At 43.8% G+C, this 19346-nt stretch overlaps 1 protein-coding gene across 4 annotated transcripts in view; it reads right to left on the reverse strand.

Moving 5' to 3' along the window:
• Positions 1-669: 669 nt before the first annotated feature.
• Positions 670-19346, reverse strand: part of EPRS1 (glutamyl-prolyl-tRNA synthetase 1) — a 66089-nt gene continuing 47412 nt past the window's right edge. For all 4 annotated transcript variants that reach the window (XM_075925213.2, XM_075925214.2, XM_075925215.2 and 1 more), the window contains 10 exons: positions 18319-18391; positions 17342-17421; positions 16848-16949; positions 13577-13732; positions 13266-13463; positions 7942-8115; positions 7056-7216; positions 5316-5394; positions 2431-2495; positions 670-1048 (listed from right to left, as the gene is read on the reverse strand). In XM_075925213.2, coding sequence (XP_075781328.2) covers positions 898-1048; positions 2431-2495; positions 5316-5394; positions 7056-7216; positions 7942-8115; positions 13266-13463; positions 13577-13732; positions 16848-16949; positions 17342-17421; positions 18319-18391 — 1239 coding nt within the window. In that variant the 3' untranslated portion in view covers positions 670-897. The remainder of the gene's footprint in view (positions 1049-2430; positions 2496-5315; positions 5395-7055; positions 7217-7941; positions 8116-13265; positions 13464-13576; positions 13733-16847; positions 16950-17341; positions 17422-18318; positions 18392-19346) is intronic.

The following is a 19346-nucleotide window of genomic DNA, read 5'->3' on the forward strand; positions in this document are numbered from 1 at the left end:
GTTGATTTTCACTCAGAAGTTGGTCAGAGCAGGAGTATCTTGCTGGCTCCTTCCATTCCTCTGTAAGACCAGAGAAGGGGTCTTTATGATCCCCACAGCAACATGCTACAGAGGTGAGGCTTCAGCCTGTTACACTGATTTTGGTGCTTTTCTGACCCATGTTACTCCCTCGCTGCTTCAAATGACTTCTATTTTGGAGAGAGGAATGGAGGTAAAAACAGGTTATTTGAAAAACTGGCCAAAATATTAAAATAACAAAATAATGCAATTATCACCCTACCATTGCATTTTTAAAGCACTTTGCAAGGGTTAACATTCATTAGCCCCTGCAATCCCAATGAGACAAGTAAACATCATCTCTAGTTTGACTGAGGAACAGTAATTAAGCATCTTGTTCAAAGCCAGACACCTGGTAAGTTAATGGTAACCCATAGTTTAGAATTCCTAGCTCCCAGTTATTTCTATATCACTTTTAATATGTGCCAACACTTGGTGCAGAATAGTTTAATCATTACCTTGGTTTAGTTACATCATCTACAACACTTTAGGTTTTCCCACAAAAAAACTATGATTTGTATATAAGAGAACATTCCTCCTCCCACACACAAACAAGGAGAAAGCAAGCAAAGAAAACCCAAATCTTTCACCAAACACAAACAGAACACCATATTATAGCTCACAATACATATTTATTATTAGAGATGTTTACAGAAAAGTCTGTGCATTACTGCTAGTCTAAGACTGACAACTGGGGGGGGAGGGGATATGCTTTCTTATGGCTTTGTTTTTCTGATTTATTTAAAAAGTGTCGAAACTGATAAGTTCTGGGGGGAGATTTCAGTCTTGTTAAAAAAAGTTGAGCTCAAAGATAAGGAACAAGGTGCTTTTACTCGTAATTTAGTAACTACGACCGAAGAGGGTGTAGAACTTGGCAGGGTTGTTGCCGCAGACACATTCTGCTCCATGCTGCAGCTCGCAGAGAGGCTTGAAGGGGATGCAGAGACTTTTTGCTCCCATAGATGGGGCACCAGGCTCAAGGTCTTGATCCCTGAAATAGAAACAAATTTAATATTCATGAATCCCAAGGGATTTACAAAAAAGAAATCTCATGCACAATGAGTACTTCATTAGGCTAGAAGCTCTGTGGCTAAGGAAGTAGCGCCCTGCTACTTAAGAGTGAGAATCCTATGCAGAGGGTCTCTGAAAAAATGAGATTCAGACTGAGGCTTGCAAGTCTCAAGTGGCTCTGTTTGCCAGAAGCTAGGTATGGGCAAGAGGGGATGGATCACCTGATGATTACCTGTTTTGTTCATTCCCTCTGAAGCACCGGGTGTTGGCTACTACCAAAGGACAGGACACTGGGTTAGGTGGATCTCTGGTCTGACCCAGTATAGTCATTCTTACTTTCTAACCAATTAAGAGTTCATACAACAATACTTGGTCAGTCATTTTTCTGTGAGAATAATCACTAAATGTTTGTCATATTGTGTGGGATACACGGATACACACACACACACACACACACACACACACACACACACACACACACGGCTTGACAAATGGCGGTGAAAATCGCTTGCCAGCCCTGTACTGCGCATGCGCAAGAGCCGCATTGCACATGTCGCGTGTGAACAGGGTGTGCGGCTGAAATCTACTCGCCATGGGCGAGTAGATTGTATTGTTTGTCGTGCCGTGTGTGTGTATAAATATTTTGAGTGTGACTCCCTTTGTTCTAGAACCCCTCCTAAACGATAAGAGCTAGCACCACCAAATTTGGTAGGCAGCTTCTCCTAACTTAAAGCAAGATAGATACAATATGAGAGTGTCCACTTGGGACAGAGGGGCACAGGGGAGAGCTATCCAGCCTTGTGTCCACTGGGGCAGCTGTGTCACCAAGGGAGTAGCCAGCAGGGCTGGTGCTTCACCATCTTGCCTGCCAGCATACCAAGTAGCCCACCATGCCCCAAACATTTTCCCCCCTCCCAGGCACTGGCTCAGCACTGGGAGGGGAGGTGCAAGAGGAGAGAGAGAGAAAAGAGCCCCTAGTGGCCATGGCAGGAAGAGAAAAGGCCTGTGCTGAATGGTACCTCCCATCCTGAGCCCTTCCTCCACCCCTCACTCTTGCATACCCCTAGCCTCCTGCACTCCCAAGGGGCCCTAAGTACTGCACCCCCCACCGCCAGCCTCCTGCCCTGAAGGACCTGGGCCATGCCAGGTATATCTGCTAATCTAGTAATACAGTAAATGAAACCATGAATTCATATTACTGTGGCTCTTTTGGGTAAAGCCAATCAGTAATTTGTCTCCTGAACCTCTGATGTCTGACTCTTATTGCTCTAAGGAAACATTACTTTCATGTTGTTTTATACTCAAATACATTTAACTTTCAAACTGGGCAAGTGCTCTTCAATTCGACAGTAACACAGTTACCTGGCAGTAGTTTTCTTAATCCAGTCCTCGCACTCCATTTCTCCACAAAAAGGAATTTGCACAATCTTAAAAAAAAAAAAAAAAAAAAAAGGCAAAATATATATAGTGTAACACATTCTATTCTTTTACTTTGAGACACCCCCAAACCCTACCATTATACATCTAACACCTTAGACTTTAAAACCAGATTTCTGACAATATTCAGCACCTACAACAGGAATAATTTTCAGTGTAGCTCAGCGGGAATAGTTGAAGTGGAACAAAATCTGGCTGCACAATCATGCCTAAGGGAGAGCTGGAAAGTAGAAAGTTCGTCTGAAAGTCTGACTTTTGATAAAGCAGAATAGTTTACCTGCAGTCTAAAAGCTCTTGGAGGAGGGACTAGTAGATGTCTAATGCTAGTGCCTACTATTCTGTGCTTGTGTTAATTTTTGTAGCTTGCTAAATATGAGTTTTGTTTAAGTGCTGTTGAAGATCATTCATGCATCTTCATTAAATTTCCTATGTAATTATTATTTATTAGGGCACACAAGCAAAGAAATCCACATCTCAAAGATTTTATAATCTAAAAGGAATAAACATCCCAAACACAGGTAGGCATGGCATATGGGAAATTAGCTTGGGAAATCTTGTATGGTCAATGCAACATAGCAAGGTCTTAATTAAGAGATTATAAGAAGAGGCCTCCCATTAAAACGTATTACTTTCATATTTGTATTACTTGCTTTGTACAATTGTATACACAAATGGACACAAACATTCATGAGATGAAGTGCCTCAAACTTTTATTCTTTAGATCTAGTTACACAGATTATAACTTCAGAGATGGAACATTCTCTTTTCCAAATAAACTTTCACTACACTGTTTATTTTCCATATCAAAGTACAACTACTTTATAATGTTTTATTTACAAATTTGAAATTTATGACTAAGTACTAGCCCAGCTGCAGAACTTGCTAGGTTAGTCATTTCTCACAGTGCTCTCTGCCCAGATATCTTCATAGAAGTCATTGTGATTTGAGGCTCTGAGGTGGAAGTAAATGCAAGGAGATCCTAGAGAACCCTTAATCAATGACAATTTGCTTATAATACAGCTATATTTTATGTATTTGATTTAAACTGCATTTTTATTTTTTGCACCTTTTTTTCCTGAGCTTATTTTGTAACTAAGGCTATGACTACACTACAGTCTCTGTCATCAATTGCCTGAGTTTAGCCCGTTTTTTCATCTTTCTCCTTTATCCTATAGGCACTGGGGGAGATGGACATTTTTAAAAGCAAAAATTGATATTGCATCAATATATAGCAAAATCATTATGAATATTTGTGGGACAAATACAAAAAGGCTATTATAACTAGCATCAGGTAGGTTTTGCATAAGTGAAATGTAAGCGGGTTTTGGAAAGGATTTGCATATGTGAAATGTTACTTCAAAATCAGGAGGCTGAACACAAATCTATCATCCAAAATAACCTGACCTATATTTAGCTTCTGAAGTGATGGCAAAATCAGATTTTTTAAAAAACACCATTATTTTGTGAAAAAACATCTCTCAGTCAAGGTCATGTCCCTATTTGCTGCATAGACAGAATCAGTCTCCTCTATGAAGAATGTACAATCTAATTTAAGACAATGTGCAAATAAGCGTGTATGACAAATTACAGGAAAACAGAATAAATAGGAAGGGTGGATGGCAGTAACACACGAGTAAGTTTTTTCTTTTCTATTTAATATAAATCCCACTGGCCCAGTACCTACCTAACCCTGAAAGGACAGGTTCAGCAAGAGAGTGGGCATTAAGAAGTAGAGCCAACTTGGCACTCCACTTTTTAAATATTTTTTCTTTTATATTAGTAGGGTGCTGTGGCCCCTGCTTGCTACGCTTGCCAACCCCCTCTGGCCGCTTTTGCGGCTGGAGAGCCTGATGATGTCATTCTGTCACATGTTGGGAAAACCTTTTTTTCAATATATATAGAGATTTCTCAGTTAACAGTCTTGTATCAATAGGGATTCTTAGTCATTAACTAAATGACAAGAACATTTATTCAAATGATTTCACATGCTGCGGGATCTGAGTAATAGAAAACTTCAAGAGTGGGATCTCCTTAAATCAATCAATGGCAGTTCAAGATCCACCTCAGAGGAAGAACAAAAAAGATTTCTTAAACATTAAAAACATTAAAAACAGAGTCTTAATCTCTCCTCTAGATGTCACTTGCTCCATCAATTTTTTTTCATAAATTTGCTAATGCTCTTACCTGAGAATGTAATATAACTCAGTCTTATTACATTACCGATCTTAACTTCTTGATGCCCAGCACCAGTCAAAGCACTCAATAGTTTGAGGAAGTCAGAACAGCCAGTTCTCTTTGACATAAGTGGTAAGTACTTTGGACTCAGAATGTAATTATTTCTGAATTTATTTTACTATTTGTAGTGGAATAATTATAGCATCTTATCTTAATGTGAATAAAATATATTTGTATTAAGATCTGCTACAGTCATTTCCTGCTGAAAAAGCAGAACACTCATTTAAAATAAATGTTGCAGTTTGATAACAGGTATGTAAAGTTGCCTTCAGTGGTCTTGTCACCTCTCATGCCTGACTATAATGTTTTTAATATTAATACTGTAGAAAATGATACCAAAACTGTGCTTTAGTAGAGGAGATGGTAACCAATTACTGCTGTATTTGAGAAAGTTAGTTTGTTGCCAACTTCTAAGTGTAAAGTTTCGCATGTGAAAACAAGTTTGATTCAAATAGTAAATGCATTTATTTGGCTGTGAATGCATCTACTCCCTAGCAGGCCAATAATGGATAGGAAAATGTTTTAACAATGTTTAAAGACTGAATGTACTAACATCTGTGTAAGTATCTCCTTACCTTTCCTGACTCAAGTTCTTTTTGAAAGTCTTCCATAGTATTGGCCACCACCATAGAATTTTTTAGGTCTTCAAAAGCTCTAAGACAAGAAAAGAAGTGAAGATAGACATGTGTGTTACCAAGTTACCAAGAGAACCAACTGTGCCAAGTCATAGAACACCAAATTAGAAAAGAAAAAGCACAAAGATGGTAGAATCTTCCTAATCATGACTTTTGTTCTCAACAGAAGACATTCTGATGAATTAAAGATACCTTTATTTACAGGTTGCTGCAATACCATCACATTATTAGACATGCCCAGATTGGTTGGAAGATAGTACTACTATTTGTATTGCAACAGGACTGAGGTTACCATCTCAGTGAGTACAGCAAGGACAGCTGAAATATGCTCAGCCTGGACAGCTGGTGTGGAAAAAACAAAATATTAGCCAACAGGCAAGGAAACATACCACAGAATCATAGGCCTGCAAGGGACCTCAAAAGGTTATCTAGTACAGTTCCCTGCACTCACGAAGGACTAAATTTTATCAAGACCGTCCCTGACAGGCATTTGAAGATTTTTCAAAGAGCAAAACAGACAAATGATGGAGATTCTACAACCTCCCTAGGCAATTTATTCCAGTGCTTATGTAACCAGACAGTAAGTTTTTCCTTATGTCCAGCCTAAACCTACCTTGCTGAAATGTAAGCCCATTGCTTCTTGTCCTAACCTCAGAGATTAAGAACAATTTTTCTCCCTCCTCCTTGTAACAACCTTTTATGTACTTGAAAATGTACAGTCTTGTATCTTGATATGGAGGGACTAAAAACTCTAGTGGAACTGGTAAGAGATGAAGTCACAGAAAAGCTAATCACAACCACCGGGTCATCTCAGAGATGCCCCATTAAGTTGATTTCCTTGTTAAGACAGCTGTAATTGAGGGGAGGGTACTGTAATAATGCATGAAAGCTAAACCTAACTATAGTAGTAATCAAATCTCATTTACCTCTTTTGGTTAGATAGTTTCGTGACATTTAAATTTCTTAGTCAATTGATACTCCAAAGATAGACAGGTTTATATCAAATATGACCTTATAATGTCTTTGAATTGGAAAACCACACCTGCCTTTACCAGGTTTACAACTCTGTACCTCTCACATACCCAGGCCTCAAAAATATGAAAATTGTATTCGTATGTATCACCTTGTTGCACAGATTTGCCATACATAATAGCTACAATAAGATTTCCAAACGAGTGAATAGCAACACGTTCCAAAGTGAAATTCAACAGGATGTAGGTGCCTATCAGTCTTTTGAAAGGGGAACTGGATGCTTTTGAAAATGTTATCATAGAGCTACACGTAAGCACCAACATCATCATAAAATTCTGCGATTAAGAGATTCTAAAAACCTTCCAGTACTACACCCGTGCATAGCGCCCCACATCAGAAAAATATTGGAGGCTTATGTTTAGATGTCAGTACCATATGAATACTGGATTAATCATAACTTGAAGATCTGAACTTGCATGAATTTTCATATGTTGACCACCCATTTCACAGAACATTTGGGAAAGTTTTTGTGACTGACTCAGAATGAGCTTCTCAGACTGAAAAATGAAATAGCACAGAGAAGACTTGTCTATGGTTAGGGTTGACTTTCCTCCATAGGTAAATCTAATTGAGAAAAAAATCTCTTCTACAGTTAAATTAAGTTGCATCTGTCTCAGATGCCATATGATTTATTCCTTTTAGACTAACCTATTGTAAAGGTTAGCATGGATTTCCTCCAAAATGTGTGTCAGTTTATCCTCTGCCTCGTGTTCAGCAAATGTCATCTTCTCTCCTGTGTCTCTTCTGACAGCTACAAACTGACAGTTCTTCATATCGCGTGGTCCCACTTCAAGCCTAATAGGAACACCCTATAAGCAAAAATAATGCAATACTTAGTTAATGAAAACTGCAGAACTAGTCAGATCTTTTGAAAAGAGTACAGTTTCATCTACTAAGATGCTTTTTTCCGTATGGATTCACGTTACACAATTTTTATTTCTCTTTGTCTCACTCAGATGATTAATCAGATAATTGTTTTGCTGCCTTACTACTTGAAACATTCAGGATTGGGGCAAGCCTAAAACTATTAATTCTCAGTTATACCTTTGTAATTTCTACTGCCTAGTTTTTATTATCTTGAATTATACCAATTTTATATTCCTCTGATGGTGTTTGAAACAGAAATAGTTTTCTTTGGTTTGGATGATTCTTTCCAGATGACACTATACATGTAAATAATACATGGCTACCTACAGAGAGTTCAATGGAAAAGCTGCCCAATCTTTTGCACATCTCTTGGACGTAAAATATTTATTTAGAAACTGTGCTAAACACATAAATGTGTTCTAAAATTGAAGACATCTCTTGTCCAAGGTAGTTATTTTTTCTAGATGAGAATCTGCTGTCTTAGAACTGCCTTTTTTCTTCAATTAAGCTTTTATGAAATTTCAAAACACACGTCACCAATAGTTATATCAATTCATGCTAAATCAACAACTGACTATTTTTACTAGACTAGAGAGAAAATAATGACCTGTAGAGACTACAAAATAGTCCACGTGAACGTACATTAAGGTGCACTGAAAAGACTTACCTTAAGCTCCCAGTGATTGAACTTCCAACCAGGTGAGTAGTTGTCTCTTAAGTCAGCACGCGCACGGACATTGACTTGGAGCAGCCTTTTAAGATATTCATTACATTTCTTCATCAGTGCCTCTTTGTCCACTTCAGAAAGTGTATTTGTGATGCCACAAGGAATTACCACCACCTGTGACATGATGCAAGTAAAAAGAAAAAAATATAGTAATGGAAAAAGTTGTTCCCAATTACTGGAACGTACCATACCAAAAAGAATATAAAAGAACGGTTACTTACCAGTAACTGTTGTTCTTCGAGATGTGTTGCTCATGTCCATTCGAAGTAGGTGTGCGCGCCATGTGCACCACGTCTTCCGGAGCGTTTTCCCTAGCGGTACCCGTAGCACCGGCGGGGCGCCCCCTGGAGTGGCGCTGCCATGGCGGGGCATAAGTACCCCAGCCTCGGTAGGAATGCTTCGCAGTCCCTCCTCACCACCCACAGTTCCCGGACGTTGATGTGCAGGGACCGTTCAGAAGGGGACCAGAGGCCCTGAGTTCTGTGGCACCCTAGGTGTGCACCCCATCCCAGGTCGGACGCATCGGTGACTAGCGTCAGTGAGGGGGGAGGAGCGTTGAAGGGAACCCACTGCGCACCATGGATTCCTGGGTCCACCAGAGTAGGGAGTCCAGAATGTCCGGGGGCACTGATACTATGGAGTCCCATAGACCCTTGGACTGGCAGAAAGCCTTCGCCAACCACGCCTGGAGAGGTCTCATCCTCATCCTTGCATGTCGCACCGTGTAAGTGCATGCCGCCATATGTCCCAGGAGCCTGGAGCAGACCCGAGGGGTCGTGATGGGGAACCGGGTTAGTTCTGAAATCAGCTCCACTATGGAGAGGAACCTGCTGTGGGGCAGGAACGCTCTTGCCACCTTCGCATCGAGGAGGGCTCCCACAAACTCTATGCTCTGGGAGGGGGTCAGGGATGACTTCTCGACATTTATCATGAGCCCTAACCTTAGGAAGAGAGCTCTTATGAGTGATACGTGAGCTTCTACCTGCTCGTACAAGCGACCTCGGATTAACCAATCGTCGAGGTACGGGAAGACGTGTACCCCTCGATTGCACAGAAAGGCGGCAACCACAGCCATACATTTTGTGAATACCCTTGGTGCAGTACATAACCCAAAGGGGAGTACCGTGAACTGAAAATGATAACGGCCCACCATAAACCAGAGGAACCTCCTGTGACCGGGCCTGATAGCCACATGGAGGTAGGCGTCCCTTAGATCGAGAGTCGCGTACCAGTCGCCCATTTGTAGCACTGGGATGACTGAGGCTAAAGTCACCATTCTGAACTTGTATTTTACCACCGCCTTGTCTAAGTATCGGAGGTCCAGGATAGGCCGAACTCCCCCTTTTGGTTTTGGGACAACAAAATAACGGGAGTAAAACCCCTTGCCCCGCAGATGCGGGGGAACCCTTTCTATTGCTCCTTTTTCGAGGAGTGCCCCCACTTCTTGAAATAGGATGTGTTCGTGAGGGGTGTCCCTTATTAGGGACAGGGTAGGGGGTTTTGAAGGCGGTGGGCCCAGGAACGGGATAGAATAGCCCGTACGTACAATGTTCAGGACCCATGCATTCTATGTTATTCGGGCCCATGCCTGGGCAAAACGGGAAAGCCGGGCCCCAAACGGGGGGCCAGGGTGGCTGACTGGTACGGGACTCTCGAACACCCTGTCAAAATTGAGGCTTGCCCTGATTGGAAGGGCCGTGGGGGCCTGCCCTCTGGGAATCTGACCTGGGGCGACGACGTCAATCCCTAGGCCCTTGAGGGCGTGCTGCCGCCCCGGCACCTCCACCGGAGGCCCGGGAGCGGCGCCTCCAGAAATCCCCACAGGGGACCTGGGGCTGCGCTCTACCCTGCTGCCTATACGGCAGTTGTCGCCGCTGCGTGGCTGGCATATGTATGCCTAAGGACTTCAAAGTTGACCTAGTGTCCTTTAGGGTATGGAGCCTGGAGTCTGTGTGCTCCGAAAACAAGGCCTTCCCTTCAAAGGGCAAGTCCTGTATGGTATGCTGTACGTCCGAGGGAATCCCCGAGACGTGGAGCCACGCTCCACGGCGCATAACGACACCCATCGCCATGGTGTGGGCTGCCGAGTCCACGGTGTCCAAAGCCGCTTGGAGGACAGTTTGAGTAATGACTTTACCCTCGGAAGCCATAGCTGCAAACTCCTGGCGGTCCTCCATCGGGAGTCGGTCCCTAAATTTTTCGACCGCCTGCCAGATGTTGAAAGCATACCTGCTCAGCATCGCCTGTTGGTTTGCGATACGGAGCTGCAGAGCACCCATAGCATAGACCTTGTGGCCCAATAGGTCCAGCTTCTTAGGCTCCCTTGCCTTCGGCAAAGGCCTGGGCTGGGGAAGCCTTTCTTTTTGGGCCACAGCCTGTACGACCGATGATCCCGGGATGGGCTGGGAGTAAAGAAATTCGTGACCCGACTGCGGGACGAAATAACGCCTTTCTACCCCTTTTTGGGTAAGAGTCAGAGTTGCTGGCGTTTGCCACAGGGCATTAGTAATTTTTGAAATCATTTTATTGAGCGGTGGAGCGAAGCGCGCAGGGGTGTCCTCAGTGAGGATGTCTACCATTGGATCAGTATCCTCAATTATGGGCTCAACCGGGACAGCCAGGTAGGAAGCCATGTGCCGCAGGAGGTCCTGATGTGCTCTGGCACCCATTGATGGTAGCCCGGGCGCTGGTCTGCCAGTGCCTCATCGGGGGAGGATGACGATGACGACTCCTGAATCAACAGGGGAGCGGTCGTGACCAACTGCGGAGCCGGTTGGACGGTTTGAGCTTCCGGAGGGCCTGTCTCCGGTACCAGTGGCTGTGGTGCCACAGGATCTTGTTGCGGCACTAAAAGGGGGGAGGAGGGCACCCTAGATAGGGACGCAGAGGGGTGGGAACGGTGCCCCATAGCCTCCGACCCCATAGATAGTGGTGGTTGTCCCTACCACTGATGATAGGCTCAGGGAGTCCAAAAGGGCCACTGCAGATGAGGGGGCCACATCTGCTGGTTGTGGTCCCTCCGGTGCCTGGATCTGGACCTGGACCTGTGGGTCGAGGAAGCTCCCGAAGACCCTGACCGCACTGACACCGCATCCGAATCCGAGGAGTCATCGGACTCAGGCCAAGGGGGGGGAGGGGGGCCGACGAGGACTGCGGTGCAAACTTGGCCATCGACTCCGGCTTGCCCGCGTGGGCGTGGCGAGGACGTGCCGTCTGAGGTACTGGGGGACCCATGCCCGGTGCCTTAAGGGCCGCTGATAACTGTGGCACCGGGAGACCCAGACCCGATGCAGCGAACTCCGCTGAAGCAGTCAAGTGTGGCGCCAAGGTGCCCAGGCCCGGTGCCGGCTGCCCCATCAAACTGCAGCACGGGGGTACCCAAGCCTGGTGCCGTTTGCGACGTTATTTGTGGCACCGAGGTGCTCAGGCTCGGTGCCGACTGCACCGTTTGTGGCACCGGGGTGCCTAGGCCCGGTGCCGAGTGCATCGCCAGTAACTGCGGCACCGAAGTGCTCAGGCTCGGTGTCGGTTGCGATGCCTGGAGTTGCGGCACCGGGGTGCCTAGGCCCGGTGCCGGCTGCGCTGACTGAAGCTGCAGCACTGGGGTGCTCAGGCCCGGTGCCGATTGTGTGGCCAGCAGGTACGGCACCAAGGTGCTCAGGCTCGTGCCCGACAGACGGTACCGGGGTGCCTAGGCCCGGTACCGGGGTAGACCACTGGGTCGATGCCGGTGCCGATGACAGCACGGAGACTGATGCAGACTCCTGGAAGGCCACATGGCCATGGGGGCGTGGCACCGGTACGGCCAAGTGATGCTCTGGCAACTTGGAGAGCAACGACCTGCCATGGCTCGACATTTCCTGAGAATGACGATTCGGTGTCGTGAAGGGTGCCGTAGTAGTAGTGGGAGCCGACCCCACCGGGGTTGGTCCCGAAGCATAAGCCACTGTAGCATGCCGACCCTGGCCATGCATGGGCGACGGCGGTGCCCTCCGAGCTTGCACCAGGGGCGACCTCAACCCGTCCGAGGCAACCGACGATGGCGGGGAGGTTGTAAGACTTATTAGGTCTTGCGCCGCTTCAAAGGTGTCCAGTGTAGACGGGCGATGAGAGGGCAGGCGACCAGGGCTCACTAGACCCCCTCAGTGCTGACGGTGCACCGGAGGGGAAACACGCACCAATGAACTGCCAGTGCAGTGTCCAGCCGACGTTGACTTCTTAGATGGAGACCTGCCCCGGGACTTCTTCACCTTCTTAGATGGTGGAGAGTGAGACCGGTGCCGGGATCTTGACGTTGATGCCCGGTGCCGGTGTGTGACCTCGTGCGTGGAGGCCAGTGCACTGTGCACCACAGGCTGGTCCAGCGGTGCCGGTTGAAGCGCCGTCTCCATGAGGAGAAGCTTCAAGCAGGAAACTCTTTCTTTCCTCATACGAGGCTTGAAAGACTTGCTGATTTTGCAGGCAATTGCCAAATGAGCCTCACCCAGACACTTAAGGCAGCTGTCGTGTGGGTCGCCCCGGGCATAAACTTCCCGCAGTCAGCGCATGCCTTGAAGCCTTGCGGCCCTGGCATTCCTTACCCCCAAGGGGGGAAGGAACAAAAAACCTAACTAACTACACAACTATTTACAATGTGAGAAACGGGAACCATTAACTATCTAAGCCTAACAACTATAAAGAGAGACGCTCCAACGACCGACACGGCGGTAAGAAGGAACTGAGGTGGGGCAGCACCGGCAGGAGTACACTCCAGGGGGCGCCCTGCTGGTGCTACGGGTACCGCTAGGGAAAATGCTCCGGAAGACGTGGTGCACGTGGTGCGCACACCTACTTCGAATGGACATGAGCAACCACTCGAAGAAGAAACCTAAAAGTGTTGAGTTTAAGGATGTGAAAAGTTTAAGGGAAAAAGTGTGGTAGTACTAAATCCAGTTAATGTCTTTCAAAACCTCATTTAAGAAAATTTTCGCCAAGTATTACAAAATCTAATTTTGGATAGATAGGACATTTGGAGGATATAGTTTGTCTGTCGCAGGTGATATAATTCAATAAGAACCAACTTGAGAATTCTCACTGACTATATACAAAATGCTCTACAAGCAAGCATTATTTTCAGTACCCCTATATTAAAATGTTTTTCCTTCATCAAGCACCCAAGAGGAAATATTCATTTAATCCTAGTGCAAAACAGGAAAAGGAAAAAAAAGTGTGAGGTAATTTGACTATGGTCAAGTTATGCCACGTGAACCAATTGTTTTACACACCTGAACACAAGCTACCCTAGGTGGTAGAACCAAGCCCATATTATCGCCATGGATCAATGTCATTACACCAATGGTCCGAGTTGAAATGCCCCAGGAGTTTTGATATGCAAACTGTTTTTCTCCTGGTATCTTGGGATCTTCAAACACAATCTCAAACATTTTTGAAAAATTCTGCCCCAAATGGTGCGATGTTGCTCCCTGAAACACACACACAAAAGTCTCTGTTCAACAGACATTTATACAGACTGCTAAGAATGGTAGTAACATTCTTTGCTTTCAGAAATAGTGAAAAAAACACAATACATATATACCTGGATAGCTCTTCCACTGGCAGATACAAATGCTTCCACAGTGGTTGTATAGTCTCCACCTGCAAACTTCTCTTTTTCAGTTTTTCTTCCTTTCACAACAGGTATTGCCAGGAGGTCCTCATACACCCGAGCATACAGGTCAAGAATCTGCAATACCTATGGTTAAAATCTTAAAGTTACTTCAGTGATTTGGATTTACTGAGTTATTCTTTTAAGTCCAAAATATTGCAGAATGTTGTGACTGGCCTACAATTGCATAAAAATATTAAAATCCTACATCTTCAAACCAAACTAGAGAGCAATTATATTTTTTAAATCATTTTTAAGTTTTGCAAATGTTTTCTGTAATACAAATATTTAAGCCTAGAAACCATTAGATAAAACAAACAGGGTCATTACTCTCTCACTTATGAATCATCTAAATGTCAGTTAGATACCATTTAAGAGTGTGTGCAAAACAGAAATCCAAGCCAGGATTCAAATCTTTTGCTATATTTGAAGATATGCCATGTCATCCCTAAAAGTGCAGCACTTACCTCTTTGAACATGCAATGTATTTTGAAAATTGAAAAGTGAATCTATTAATTAGTTTAGGGGTTATAAATTGGTCCTTTACAAAACAGTACATGAAAAAGAGTGACACAGAATGCTCACACTTCACAGATCCTTCATATTTTCCAGGTAGTTATCATGTGCATGACCTCTCAAGAAGTTTTAAACTTGAACAAAAAAATAAATTTGTACAGGCCAGCAAGGATTGATTTTAAAATCGACCATTTTAATCATGGCTTAAATCATCAAGCAGGAAATGTGAATTAAAATAATCAGTTTTAGTTATTTTGGGTTTGTATTTTTTTAGTTACTTTTCTAAAGGTGGATAACCATTAAAACATGCTGATTTACAACTATATATAGCATTCATACTACATTTGATACCTTTTTTGCTAACCAGGCGCATACAGTATAAAATACATATTAAAGAAATTACATTACCCAACTTTGTACTAGATTAATTTTGTCGTTTCTGTCAAAGCCAATTTGAGTGGAAATTCAAAGTTGATTAAAAATGTGCTAAACAGCATTTAAAGGTTTTTTTATTAAATAAAGTTACCTTAAATTTGCTGGATAAGAAAGTTTATCAATGGATAACTGATTAAAACAAAAAAAGATATTATCTATATTTAGTGACATGAATTTATTGTTTCTGGTCACCAAGTCCTTCAAGATTCTGTAGCTAGTAGATCCAAGTCTCACATTGCCTAATTTTTATGCACAGAACTTTGAAAGAACAAACCCTTGAACTGAACAGTTGAAGCTACTGCTTTTGAAAGCTGGTTTAGTGCTTAGCCAGTAAATTTCTACTAGCTTAATTTATATTAAAACTGATTAAAATACAGTAGAACTTCAGAGTGAAGAACATCTTGGGAATGGAAGTTGTTCATAATTCTGAAATGCTTGTAACTGAACATAACATTACGGTTGTTCTTTCTAAAGTTTACAATTGAACATTGGCTTAATACAGCTTTGAAAAGTTACCATACTATGGATGTTCAGAAACGGGTAATTGGCTAATCATGTAGTCGATACAATTTGTATTGACTACACAATTAGTTGATAAGGGAAGATGCTCTTTTCTGGCTGATACGAGGTACAGAAACTACCCTCACTGCAGCTCTGCAGTTTATACGTAGTAGGAGCCGGGTACACAGGCAGCCCAACTCTTACAACATTTAAAAACTGCAGACACACAGCAGAAATAGCTCCTGGAGCCAGCACGAGCCAGGACTTCTCTGCAACTCTGCATTTTAAATGTAGTAAAATGCAGAGCCACAGCCAGGGTAGCTTCCAGATCTGGCACCAGCCAAGAAAGAGGTGTCCCAGGTTGCGCCAGCTCTGGGACCACTGTGGTTCTGCCTCCCTTGCTCTCCACCTTTCCCACGTGCCTGATTATGTACCTTGGATTCCAAATGGAGGTGAGTGATCATGTCACTGGGCATTACTGTTTGAAAGATTCCTTATAGCAGTGCTATACTGGTGCCACTGTTCATTGCGGTAACACTCCCAAGGGTGCGGAGATAAATGCAAAAGATGTTACAATTCAGGGACTGACCCGCCCTCAAGATCTCCTTTCATGTAATGCCACTCTACCTAGCGCCATGCCCCCTTCTCCAAACACATTTCTCTTCAAGTCTATGCACATCCATTCTTCTCTATGCTCTCCCCCACTAATCAGTTACACATTCACTTTGACTCCTTCTGCATCATTTATGCCAGATGTGGAGAACCTCTGGCCTGGGGGCTGGATGTGGCTTCCGGCTTGCCTGGATCTGGCACCTGAGGCTCAGGGCAAGCCCCCTAGCATTGGGGAGCCCATGCTAGCGCTCTAGCCCCGCCCCTGGCTCCCCTCACTCTCCCCCTGTGGAGCTGGAACACACAAACCTACTAGCTTGGGCCACCCTAGGCATGCGTGCGTGTAGTGTCTTCCTCCTGAAGGATTTTTATTTCTGCTTCTCACTTGTGTGTCGGCCTCCAATGGAATTTTCTGTGGGTCAACGACCCCAACTCAAAAAAAGGTTCCCCACCCCTGATTTAAGCGACACAAAGCAGCTGTAAAACCAACTTAACTGGCCAGCAAATCATAGCTGCTTGGAGCTGCTCGGAACTGCTCAAGAGCTAGACAGCATGATGAATGTGACCCTAACAAAGTTAAGATAAAGATTGAAATTTGATATTACACTGTCACACAGTGAGCTTAACCCCAAACTTAAGAGAGTCAATGTTCAGCTCTCACATGGACATTGTTGTTTTGCCTATGCTCAAACAAAGCTAGGACTTCAGGTCAGCAACCATGGGAACAGTATATGTTGGGTAGAAAAGGTCTGTTTTCATCATTCTGAAAGCAATAGTAGGACTTGCTGTGAGTTCTGTCCAAGAGCAGGAGCTTTAATCATGTCAAAGGGTAAGGGCTTCCAGATAGCTTGCAAAAGAAGCCTGGGAGGACATCTGCAGAGTTACTGATCAAAAGGAAGCTCTACAGAAGGGACAAATCAGGGATATAAGCATAAGAAATCCATCCAGTCCCCAATGATGTCACAGTGGAGGAGAAACAAATAGGATACTAATTTTCCTCTTGTAGGAAACTACACTCCTTTCGCAACTACACTGGTTAACTTACCTCAGCCATTTCTCTCTCAGTACTGTACTGTTAAGGAGATCGGTCACTTTCTGAAAGCAAAGATCTGTAATAGTTAAAAACATTAGTGGTTTGTACCTCCTCTGCTGCTTCTTCATATGTAGCAAATGCTGTGTGCCCTTCCTGCCAAAGGAACTCACGAGTGCGCAGGAAAGGCTGAGGATGTTTGAACTCCCAACGCTGCCAAGAAAAGGAATTTTTTAATAAAAACATTCAAATTCAGTATTATTACCATGAACTACTTAGATTGGCTCGGATCAAAACTCAATTTTTCACTTGTGTGCCACAATGCAAATCCCACATTTTGGGATTCAAAAAAGTTTGAATTTTTTAAAAATAAGAGTTGAGCATAGTTAAACAAGAAGTGCCTTTTAAACTAACATTTTATTTAATTAATAATGCATGTATCTATGCCCATATACCACAATACATTACATAATGAAAATAGTTTGTACTCTGAAAGTTACTTTATAGAACGATTGTCCCAAAACATATTAAGTGTATCAAATTCATTGTGATGCGCTTCACTTTAAAAAAAATAAAATGGTAGTCTAAGCAGAAAGTGTACCTACCACTACATTGCACCACTGATTAAGCTTGATAGGAAGATCTCTATGTGACTGCACCCACTTTGCATAGGCAGGATACATTACTGCAAAAGAAAAAAGCCAGGTCATAAGTTTTTTATGATCTCAGGAATATGCATCTAAACTATAACATATATACTTTGTTAAACATCATAAGCATAAGAGAGTCACTGCTTCATTTTTTCACTTTCACATCATCTGTCCCACTAAAGAGAAATTCTGCAGCGGAAACAGGGTGAGCGAGGATGGAATGAATATTTTAGCTTCGCTCCAACTCTTTAGGTAAAGTGGATAACACCTATGTTAGTGTCTCTTTATGAAGGCAAAAGGGAAACCTGGCTACATAAGATTACTTATTATGAAATTACAGTCTTCCTTTAAGACTAGAACATTTAGATGCATCTAGATTCATACACATGATCAGCTAATTAAGAATTTCATGATAGAACACTTGAAAATCTGAATACTAATGAAAAAAGGTTCATAAGGTAGAAATACAAACACAATGAAAATGACACTTCTTGAAGCAAAATAGAATAAAAACTTTTCTTCGTGTTCAAACTCCAAAATACTAAAGGAAAACAGTCAAAGAGCTTTCTGAAGTACTAAAACAATTTTAAATAATTTACAATGTGTGTGTTAATAAAACTTAGATAGTTTATAGGAAAAATTTAGAAACTTTTCAAGTTTCAATGAAAAAAATGTATTCCTGTAAGATTTTTCCAGTCTCCCACAATAGCATCCCTATGCACTACACCACGTGGTGTCCAACACACTAGCCACTATCCACATGTGGCTATTTGACTGGTTGCATATGGCTAGTTGGCTATAGCAGTGGCCACTTGAGTGGCTAGCTTCAGAAATGGTTGGACACCATAGCACTAGATCGTCTACTGGTATCAAAACTGCTGTACCAGTTACCCATTCTGAAATTTCTGATCACTTACAAGTTAGTTTCTTACCTGTTTCACTTGTAGGACGTACAGCAATTGGCTCAGCTAGCTCTGTTTTACCAGATTTTGTAACCCAAGCAACCTAGACATTTAAAAAAAATTAAGTTTGCTTCAATCTGATTTATTTAGAGTTAAATCAAAATTCTAGATGCCCTACAACAGGGGTGGGCAAAATATGGCCCACAGGCTGGATGCAACCCAACAAGACACCAGATCTAACCCATGAGAGACTCCATCAGGCTCTTTACCTGCCCTGCACACTGCTCAGAGCAGCTCTCTGAATGCTGTGAGCTGGAGGGAGGGCAGAGAGGTTTCATGCAGTCTCCCTTTGCCAATCTTGCAGCTCCTGTTGGCTGGTTTCTGGCCAATGGGAGCTGCCTGTCTCCCCTCTCCCTCGGCTCACAGCTTTAAGCAGCACATGTGACTTCTGCAGCTGATGCAGGAGCATGAAAGTCAGGAACCCTGGCTGAGGAGTCAGCTGGGCTGCTGCCGAGAACTGACTAGGTAAGTGCCTCTTGGACAGAGCTTGCCTCTGGCACTCCAGCCTGTTTCTTCCCCCAACTCTCTGCCCTCCCCCCATACATCCTTATCAGATGTAACCCAAATCCTCTGAACCCACGCTTCTGCACCCATACCCCACTCCCAGGCCCCGCACCACCTCACACCCTTCCTCCAGGTTACAAACCCTTCCCAGATCTTTCACCCAATCCCCCACTCACACAGTCACAACCCAAAACCCTGCACCACTCCTTCAGGTGACAACCCCCAGAGCTTTCACCCCCTCCTACGCTGCTCCTCCAGGTCAGAATCTTTTCCCGCTCTCAGACCCTACAAACCTTCCTGCACCAGGTCACAACTCCCTCCTTCACCTAAACTTCTTTCCAGATCCCACGCCCTCTCCTGCACCCTAATCCCTTACCTCAAGCTCCCTTCTGCACCCAACCTCCATCCCAGACACTGCACCTCCTCCATTAACAGGGAAAAGTGCAGCCCTGGGACACTTATCAAATTCTTGGAGTGGCCTCCCATAAAAAAAT

Source organism: Pelodiscus sinensis, chromosome 3 (assembly GCF_052426305.1).
Source record: "Pelodiscus sinensis isolate ZL-2025 chromosome 3, ASM5242630v1, whole genome shotgun sequence".
NCBI lineage: Eukaryota > Metazoa > Chordata > Testudines > Trionychidae > Pelodiscus > Pelodiscus sinensis.